The sequence below is a fragment of the Scyliorhinus torazame genome, chromosome 10 (assembly GCF_047496885.1).
Source record: "Scyliorhinus torazame isolate Kashiwa2021f chromosome 10, sScyTor2.1, whole genome shotgun sequence".
Classification (NCBI taxonomy): domain Eukaryota; kingdom Metazoa; phylum Chordata; class Chondrichthyes; order Carcharhiniformes; family Scyliorhinidae; genus Scyliorhinus; species Scyliorhinus torazame.
The window spans coordinates 113141822-113152385 of NC_092716.1; the positions used below are offsets into that span (position 1 = coordinate 113141822).

General features: G+C 49.9%; 1 protein-coding gene across 2 annotated transcripts in view; it reads left to right on the top strand.

Annotated features, from left to right (window-relative positions):
* Positions 1-9973, top strand: part of LOC140430865 (lysosomal protective protein-like) — a 57831-nt gene extending 47858 nt beyond the window's left edge. For both annotated transcript variants that reach the window (XM_072518628.1, XM_072518627.1), the window contains 4 exons: positions 85-215; positions 444-606; positions 3628-3717; positions 7834-9973. In XM_072518628.1, coding sequence (XP_072374729.1) covers positions 85-215; positions 444-606; positions 3628-3717; positions 7834-7917 — 468 coding nt within the window. In that variant the 3' untranslated portion in view covers positions 7918-9973. The remainder of the gene's footprint in view (positions 1-84; positions 216-443; positions 607-3627; positions 3718-7833) is intronic.
* The last annotated feature ends 591 nt before the right edge of the window (positions 9974-10564 follow it).

The following is a 10564-nucleotide window of genomic DNA, read 5'->3' on the forward strand; positions in this document are numbered from 1 at the left end:
GTTTAGTTGTTTTTGGCCTGTGTGGATAGTTTTTTGAGGTATGTCTGTGCTGCTGTAAGTCTCTATCTCTCTCTCTCTCACCAGAACGCCGATGATTCCGGGAATCTGGTTCCTCCATGTATTAATGGTACAGCTCAGAGGACATGGATAAATCATGCAAATGTGAGAAAGGCCCTACACATTCCAGAAAATGTCCAGTCCTGGGAACTCTGCAGGTATGAGACTATGCAGACAATTGCGGGTTAAAAACACCCCTTTGATCGCATGCCTTAGTTTAATCTCATTGCTTAACAAAAATCTACCCTGTCAATTTTTTGGGGAACTTGTAAATACCTTGATAGATCATCACTTGCCCTTCTAAACACATGAGCTGAATCTTGGATGATTTTGATTTATTTCTTATATTTATTCTAACCTGAGCTAAACATTCTCCTCTCCTGCAGTTCAGTGGTTGGTGACAGCTACCAACGTATCTATAACAACATGCAAGACTTCTACCTGAAGCTGCTCAGCAAGGGACTCCGTGTACTGGTCTACAATGGCGACACTGACATGGCCTGTAACTTCCTGGGGGATAACTGGTTTGTGCAGTCGCTGAAGCAGAAGGTATGTATTTGATACTCCGACTCGAGCTTAGATGTACCGAATTGATTTAGAAAGCTCCCTGACTGTAAACTTTTCATGTTTTCATAGAATCATAGAATTTACAGTGCACCCTATCCCCGTAACCCCACTTAACCTTTTTTTGGACACTAAGGGCAATTTAGCATAATCAATCCACCTAACCTGCACATTTTTGGACCGTGGGAGTAAACCAGAGCACCCGGAGGAAACGCACACAGACACGGGGAGAATGTGCAGATTCCACACAGACAGTGACCCAAGCCGGGAATCGAACCTCGGACCCTGGAGCTGTGAAGCAACTGTGCTAACCACTGTGCTACCATGTGCTAACCACAGTGCTACCATGCTGGGGCAGTGGAGATGTTTGTAGTTATGGAAGGGAGTTAATAAGTGGGAGTTTCCCTGTGACTGTTCACTGACCCCTAGAATCATAGAATCATAGAATTTACAGTGCAGAAGGAGGCCATTCAGCCCATCGAGTCTGCACCGGCCCTCGGAAAGAGCACCCCACTCAAACCCACACCTCCACCCTATCCCTGTAACCCTACTTAACCTTTTTGGACACTAAGGGCAATTTAGCATGGCCAATCCACCTACCCCGCACATCTTTGAACTGTGGGAGGAAACCGGAGCATCCGGAGGAAACCCACGCAGACAAGGGGAGAACATGCAGACTCCTCACAGACAGTGACCCAAGCCGGGAATCGAACCTGGGACCTTGGAGCTGTGAAGCAACTGTGCTAACCACTGTGCTACCATGCTGCCCTGTGGAAAGAATGTAGATGGGTGTAGGGTGAGGCCTGGATTGACGATGAAGAGGTGCTACCATGCTGCCCTGTGGAAAGAATGTAGATGGGTGTAGGGTGAGGCCTGGATTGACGATGAAGAGCCTGCTGAGGCTTCAGTTTTTATTCATTTACAGGATGTGGGTGTCATTGGCTAGGCCAGCATTTATTGCCCATTCCTAATTGCCCTTGTGAGGGTGGCGGTGAGCTGCCTTCTTGAACTGCTGCAGTCCATTTGGCATAAGTACATCCACAGTGCTGTTGGGGGAGGGGTTCCAGGCTTTTGACCCAGGGACAGTGAAGGACCGGCGATATATTTCCAAGTCAGGACGGTGAGAGAGGGACTCTGAGGAGAACTTGCAGGTGGTGGTGTTCCCATGTATCTGCTGCCGTTGCCTTTCTAGATCAGTGTTTTTAAACTTTTTCCCAGGGACTCATTTTTACCAACCCGGCCGACCTTCGCGGCCCACGCCGGCCGACCTTCGCGGCCCACGCCGGCCGACCTTCGCGGCCCACGCCGGCCGACCTTCGCGGCCCACGCCGGCCGACCTTCGCGGCCCACGCCGGCCGACCTTCGCGGCCCACGCCGGCCGACCTTCGCGGCCCACGCCGGCCGACCTTCGCGGCCCACGCCGGCCGACCTTCGCGGCCCACGCCGGCCGACCTTCGCGGCCCACGCCGGCCGACCTTCGCGGCCGACCTTCGCGGCCGACCTTCGCGGCCGACCTTCGCGGCCCACGCCGGCCGACCTTCGCGGCCCACGCCGGCCGACCTTCACGGCCCACGCCGGCCGACCTTCGCGGCCCACGCCGGCCGACCTTCGCGGCCGACCTTCGCGGCCGACCTTCGCGGCCCACGCCGGCCGACCTTCGCGGCCCACGCCGGCCGACCTTCGCGGCCCACGCCGGCCGACCTTCGCGGCCCACGCCGACTGACCTGCCGACCCACCATTTTCTCTTACCTTGTTTGTTGCTGACAAAAATGGAGGAAATGGTTTTGGGTCCCTGTGGCCCCAATGGTCCCTGTGGCCCCCCGAACCTGTAAAAAAAAAGGCTGCGACCGTATAAAAAAAAATGCGGCCGCACTGCACATGCGTGCCCGATCATAGTTTTGCGCATGCGCACCGATGATCGGGCACACATGCGCAGTGCAGCCGAATTTTTCTAATATGCTCGTGGCCATTTTGAAGGCCGCTTGCAGCTGGCATAGCTAAAAGCCGGCTTCTGCGGCTGTTATGTGCGGATTTGCGCGATCAGGAGCGCCACGATGGACGGCTCTGCGACCCTCCGACACCCGCACCCCCGAGTTTGACAATGCCTGTTCTATATGGTAGTGGTCACGGATTTGGAAGATGCTGTTTAAGGTGCCTTGGTGAGTTGCTGCAGTGCATCTTGTAATTGGTACACACTGCTGCGACTGTGTGCCTATGGTAGAGTGACTGAAGTTTAAAGTGGTGGATGGGTTTTATTGTCCAGGGCAGTGTCGATGTGGTCACCAAATGAAGGCTGGTGGCCTTGGGAATGGTGTTAGACCTGTGCAACTGAATCTAAACCAGGATCAGCAACCTCAGGTGGAATGGTGCAGAGAGTGGGGTAATTACATCGAGTTGTTATTCTTATTAAATATTATTCTCGTGAATTAAAGGTTAATCTGTTTGCATCTGCAGATGGGACTGTGCTGTGATCCCAGATGCTGAATACTTCACCTTGACACAAGCCCAGCATTCCCAATGTCCCATCTACATCAAAGGCCATCTCTGACAACAGCATTTCTTTAACCGAATCTCTGAACTGTCCCTCTCACACTGCTGGACAGCTTCTGGGGCACTTGAGATAAGTGTGTGAACAAGGTCTTTACAGGTCATTAATGTGGGAAATATAGGGCGTTATTCTCTGCCGGCGGGAGTCTCCGTTTTGCCGGCGCCCGGGGGTTTCCCGACGGCGTGGGGCTGCCCCACAATGGGAAACCCCATTGACCAGCCGGTGTTACGGAGACTCCCGCCGGCCGGTCGGAGCAGAAATGTGGCGGGGCGGGTAGGAGAATTTCGCCCAGCCGGTGTTACGGAGACTCCCGCCGGCCGGTCGGAGCAGAAATGTGGCGGGGCGGGTAGGAGAATTTCGCCCATAATCTCCAACCTGTGTGGAGGCCGTTGAGCTACAGGTGTGTCATTCCCAATGAATAATTAACTCACTGGCTAACCCACCTGTTTTACTACCAGAAAACCTTGGACTACCAACCATGGACTTACAATAAACAGATCGCAGGGTTCTATGAACAGTATGGGAACCTCACCTTCCTGACTATCAAGGTAACTCCCACTTCTTTACATTGCTTTTCCTTTAGATCGAATCTAGAATCATGTGCGTAATAGTGGAATTTGCACCTAGAAATAAAGTGTAACACAAGACCAGGCACATTCTGATTCCACATCACTGAATGAAGCAGAGTGATTGCTACAGTTAATTTGAGAAAGAAACACTTGCATTTATTTGAGAAGCACCTTTCTTGGCCTCAGTATAGTTACGAATTGATCCGGCAACCGTCGCCATTTGTGGGAGAGAGTTACAAACCACTTTGTGACTCCCCGACAAGAAATGTTTCTTTTGATTTACGTAGAATATCCTGAAGACTTTATGAAGTCATCCCTCAACCTTTTAGATTCCAGGGAATGCACCCCTGTGCTCAAGCTGGCAATTTAATGCAAGTGAGAATTCAGTGCAGATGGAGAAGGGGTGCTGCATTTTATTCTTTTTGTTTTACCTCCAGTAGTTGGTGGTGGGTGTTCCCCGCATATCTCCAAACTAGAAGACTGTAATTTGATATTTAACTCCTAGTAACAAACTATTAATCCAATAAATAAGGTTAGACAGACATGACAGGGCAGGTGGAGTGCCATAACTGCAACATGTGAGATTTTGTGGGTAGTGTTGCAATTCTTGGCAACCATATCTGTAGTTGGTGTCTGAAACCGGAAGCAACTTCAGCTCGGAGTTGATGAATTGGAGCCTGACCAGAAAGGTGGTGACCCTGCAGGGTGTGGTTTCCCACTGTCACACGAGGGAGATATCAGAAAATTGAGTCCAGAAATAAGACCCCAATGTAACAGGCAATTTTGGGGTTAAACAGACTTGAGGGGAAAAAAACCTGCTGGCACAGAGTCAGAGGGATACGCCCCCACCTGGCTGAGTTACAGTGTCTCAGTCAGACTTGAGCCCATTAGTGGGAATACACAGGATGCCTCAGATTCATTGTTCTTCGGGACACATCCTGTTTGACAAGCTATTAGCCTATTACAGAGTCTGATGGTCTATTTGTCTGTCAGTGGGAGGTCAGTTGCATATTAATAGCATGGCTCTGTATATTTGTATAAACGGGAGTGGGCAATCAAACAACCAAGATATCGCTGATGGGTTCAAGCCTGGAAACCCCAACAGAGAACCTTTGTTTGAGGGACTGGGCGGAGCTTAGAGAGACCAGGAACGCTGTTTTGAACAGGTATAGGAGAAGGCTTTGGAAATGGACCAAGAAGGTCATGAAAGTTGACACCAAGACAGGCTTTGGAAAAGGGTTCGGAATGAATCTCCCTGCCAGAAGAAAAATTGCTTTGTAAATGCAAGTATTGCCTTTGTCTGCCTGTGAAAGTGACATGAGAGCTGAATGGTCTGTTCGTGTTGTTTAATGGGAGCTATTGTGTTAAGGTTAAGAAACTGCATATAATCTGTTATTGTTAGAGATTACGTTTAAATATTGTTTTCTTTTGTTTTAGTAAAGTTTTTGTTTATGAAATAACCAAGCCCTATTTCTTATATTATCACTCCTGCAACAAATCGATCTTTTCGCACCTTCTTAAAACTTAAAAAATTATGGTTCTTGTCCAGAATCTTAACCACTGCTGAGAGCTGACCAGGTGTCCATATCACCAGCCAACAGAAGGTGGCACAGACTATTTTTAGGGCACCTTATCCTGGCCCCCTCCCCATTTGGGGTGAGAAGAGGGTATCCTGAAGAGATGTCACAGATGCTGCCCAAAGACATCTCTGTCTCAACACAGGTGACCAATTACACTTCATGCATCTGTCGACTATGAACAGATTCTTGATGAGGAACTCCCAGGTTCACAGCCCTGTCCCCAACACCAATTCTCAATCGCCACAGGACTAAATGGGACTCTGGTAGCAGTGTGTATATAACTTTGTTCAACGTAGGTACTTGGGGCACCTTTATTGTCCACACGATTGTGATGGATTGGTGGTCAGATTTCAATGACCGGTAAAGCCATGGTGACTGGGACCACCTTCTGCCTTTGCCCCCAGTCCCACACTGACTCTTGTGATACTCCTCGCCTCTTCTCCATTCCCTCCCCCTGCCTCACACTGGCCCTCGTGAGACTCCACGCCTCTTCTCCATTCCCTCCCCCTGCCTCTCACTGACTCTCGTGAGACTCCACGCCTCTTCTCCATTCCCTCCCCCTGCCTCACACTGGCCCTCGTGAGACTCCATGCCTCTTCACCATTCCTTCCCGCTGCCTCACACTGGCCCTTGGGAGACTCCTCGCCTCTTCTCGATTCCCTCCCCCTGCCTCTCACTGACTCTCGTGATACTCCTCGCCTCTTCTCCATTCCCTCCCCCTGCCTCACACTGGGCCTTGTGAGACTCCTCGCCTCTTCTCCATTCCCTCCCCCTGCCTCACACTGGCCCTCGTGAGACTCCATGCCTCTTCACCATTCCTTCCCGCTGCCTCACACTGGCCCTTGGGAGACTCCTCGCCTCTTCTCGATTCCCTCCCCCTGCCTCTCACTGACTCTCGTGATACTCCTCGCCTCTTCTCCATTCCCTCCCCCTGCCTCACACTGGCCCTCGTGAGACTCCTCGCCTCTTCTCCATTCCCTCCCCCTGCCTCTCACTGACTCTCGTGAGACTCCACGCCTCTTCTCCATTCCCTCCCCCTGCCTCACACTGGCCCTCGTGAGACTCCTCGCCTCTTCTCCATTCCCTCCCCCTGCCTCACACTGGCCCTCGTGAGACTCCATGCCTCTTCACCATTCCTTCCCGCTGCCTCACACTGGCCCTTGGGAGTCCTCGCCTCTTCTCGATTCCCTCCCCCTGCCTCTCACTGACTCTCGTGATACTCCACGCCTCTTCTCCATTCCCTCCCCCTACCTCACACTGGCCCTTGGGAGACTCCATGCCTCTTCTCCATTCCCTCCCCCTGCCTCACACTGGCCCTCCTGATACTCCTCGCCTCTTCTCGATTCCCTCCCCCTGCCTCTCACTGACTCTCGTGATACTCCACGCCTCTTCTCCATTCCCTCCCCCTGCCTCACACTGGCCCTTGGGAGACTCCTCGCCTCTTCTCCCTTCCCCCCCCCTGCCTCACACTGGCCCTCCTGATACTCCTCGCCTCTTCTCCCTTCCCCCCCCCCTGCCTCACACTGACCCTCCTGATAATCCTCGCCTCTTCTCCATTCCCTCCCCCTGCCTCACACTGGCCCTCCTGATACTCCTCGCCTCTTCTCCATTCCCTCCCCCTGCCTCTCACTGACCCTCCTGATACTCCTCGCCTCTTCTCCATTCCCTCCCCCTGCCTCTCACTGACCCTCGTGATACTCCACGCCTCTTCTCCATTCCCTCTCCCTGCCTCACACTGGCCCTCCTGATACACCTCGCCTCTTCTCCCTTCCCTCCCCCTGCCTCACACTGACCCTTGTGATACTCCTCGCCTCTTCTCCATTCCCTCCCCCTGTCTCTCACTGACCCTCGTGATACTCCACGCCTCTTCTCCTTTTCCTCCCCCTGCCTCACACTGACCCTTGTGATACTCCTCGCCTCTTCTCCATTCCCTCCCCCTGCCTCACACTGGGCCTTGTGAGACTCCACTCCTCTTCTCCATTCCCTCCCCCTGCCTCACACTGGCCCTCGTGAGACTCCACGCCTCTTCTCCATTCCCTCCCCCTGCCTCACACTGACCGTTGTGAGACTCCACGCACTCCACCCTCCAGTCTATTTAAAAAAAATTAAAATTCATTTTTTCCAGTTAAGGGGCAATTTAGCCTGTTCAATCCACCTACCCTGCACACCTTTGTGTTGTGGGTGCAAAACCCTCGCAAACACGATGAGAATGTGCAAACTCCACACGGACAGTGACCCACAACCGGGATTGAACCTGGGACCTCGGCGCCGTGAGGCAGCAGTGCTAACCATTGCACCACCCTGCTCTCCAGTTATTTTATTTCATTCTGGGCCCTCACTGGTAAGGCCACCATTTACTTTCGACCTTAGTTGGTGCCTAGCAACCAACCTCCCTGGACACCTATTATAGTCTGTTTCTAGTTCAGGAAGAGAAATGGAATTGGTGTTTGGAGTTAGACACCAGGGTGGTGATGATGTCCATTGATCCTAACTCTTCACTATCTCTCTTCCTCAGGGAGCTGGACACATGGTACCACAGTGGGCACCAGCACGAGCCTTGAAGATGTTTGAATCCTTCCTCTCCAACTCTGCGTACTGATAGGAACACCGTCTTGCCGTTGCAGCTCGTTGGTTTGCTAACTTGTTGCCTTATTCTCATCTAATTGTTAATTTTCTATCCATCTCACACACACAAAATTGGGATTTTTATTGTAACACTGGGACCAAAGCAAACCTCACCAAGCTGAGCAAAGTGAAACAAAACACCTTGCCTAGCAAGAGAGATTCGATCAGAATACCAACTCAAGTGAGAGAAGGGTTGCTGTCAATAATCAGAGAACTGCCTTCCATTATATTGAAAGGGGAGAAAAGAGCTCAAACTGACAGGAGTGCTCAATAAGGGCACCCGCGTTTTCCTAGTCCTGTTAAAGTAATCTCGGTCAGTATTCCTGGGGCCATCTTTATTGCTCCAAAAACCCATGTTTTAGGAGCTATTCTCCCTGCATTACTTTCTCCCTGAGGGCCATCTTTGGGTAACCAGGGTTCTGAAGGGGGGTTCCTGAGATGAGACCGCTCCTACATCGCCCACAGTCAGAAACAAAATGGTGGATCCACTGTAATGACTAAAAGGAAAAAATATACCTCCTCCAGAGGAAGATTTTGAACCTCCCACATTACCCTTTCATATTTAGATTCTAGTATTCCCCTGGATAATGGTTTTACCACTAGAGGCAATCCTATCCTTGAAATGGGTACTAATGTGTTCTGGGATCCGTTAGTGGAAACACCTGGACAGGGAGGCCCTGTTAGCACAGTCTTGACCCCTGCCCCCCCCCCCCCCCCCCCCCCACCCCGCCCCGCCACCTTGGGTCGATTTGAGACCCTGCTCTCACGGCGGAGTCCCCCACCTTGTCTCAGTTTGTTGCTGTTTCTGTTTTGAGGTAAAAATCCCCTTTTGGAATGTGCCTTTTTGTAATCTCGAGATTGCTAATCATTGGAATGTCCAAAACGATCAGTTCCCTGCGGGAGCTTTTTAATCTTTTTTAAAAAAAATTTAATGTGGTTTTTAACAAGGTCAGAAGGCACTGAATAAATTCAATAACTTCACCTCCTCCTGAAATGGATTGAATCCTTCAGTTGCCTTTGGATTGGCTTCTGTCAGAAATGTTACACTTGAGTCATGAGGTGTGGGAGGTTTGAGAGCGAAAGATAACTTTTGACCTCTGGATCTCCAAGCTGTCCGTCGCTGCACTTTATCTCACCTGGACGCTGGATCTATTTTAGATTCATTGATTGAGTCTGGTTATTATAATCATGGGACCAACTGGCTGCAATAAATAATAATTGGGTACTCTAAATATTTAAAAAAAAAACAACAATCTCTGTTTAATTTGTTCATCTCACTTTAACAAACAGGTCACTGTTTCAGGAGGAGGAAAAGTTGAAAAATTGGAAGTTGCGTATTGGTTACTTTTAGAGGTTTGCAGAAGCCCTCAGCTGCTTTTTGCTACTTTTAAACACATAAGTTCTTCCCTGCTGCTGAATAAAACAACTGTTTAACTTTCTGTGAAGGGCTGTGGGCTCCCTTGGGATCTCTCTCTGAGAGGGCCAGGGCCAACTTCCTTGGGACCTCATCAGGAGCGAGTGATGTAGCACTGGAACCAAAGCAAACTGCACCAAGCAGAGCCATGGGAAACAACACACCTTGCCTAGTAAGAGAGATTGGGCAACCAATGAAATGAGACTGGGGAGACAGTGGAGTGGAGGTGATTCCCTGGATCAAGTATTGGGCCCCCTCAAACTCAGATTGGTGATGGTCAAATACTGAGAGAAGGTTAGTGAGCTGTCCTTTCACTGGAGAGGAGATTTGAAGCTTGGCTGCAGCACTGTTGTTGAGAGCTGTGCTGTGAAACATGTCTGACATCAAAGCTACAGGAATACTGGCACTGCACCACATCCTCAGTCTGCATTGAGTGTGGACTTGGTATCAATGACCTTTGCTGCTTGGTATTGTATTTAATATTTCAAACTACTAGTTACATAGGATTGGTACATGCTGCAGCCCCTCGAAATCTGTACTCGGGGGTGAGGCAGAACAGGATATTCTGAAGCACAATTATACTTCAAATAAATAAATGATCTAACCTTTTGCACCATTCTGTCTCCTTGCGTCTGAATTGGGAAGCATTGCAAACATTCCAGGCAAGTCCTGGAGTTTTCAGGAATCAAAGATTAATCTCTAAGACAGTCAGGCCATTAAGCAAAACTGTTTCGCTGAGCACTTCTGTTTGATTTTAAAAAAATATTGGAGCAAGAGTAAAGATTGGTTGACCGTCAGACAAAGTCCTCCCAATTAGCACCAAAGGTTGATCTTGGATCCTGTGAGACGGGTCATCTCTGATGACCAATCTTGGGGGGTGTGCATGACAAAGAGGTGAGAGTTCCTGTGTTAAACCCTCCAGTAATGGGTTATATTGGAAATGGATCTGCTGGATTAGACGGGCTAGAAAAATAGGTCCTCCACCTCTACTCTCACTCATTCACTATCCCCAGTGCCTGTATTAACCCCATTTTCTGAAGTAACAGGTTCTGTATGTGACCTCAGTACAATTGAAAAATAGCAAGCTTCATTAGACTTTCTTTTTAAAAAAAAAAAAGGAATTTATATAAGAAAAAATGAATTGGGTACACTAAATTTAAAAAAAAAAAGACTAGAGGAAGATACAGAGAAAGAGAATGGCTATGGA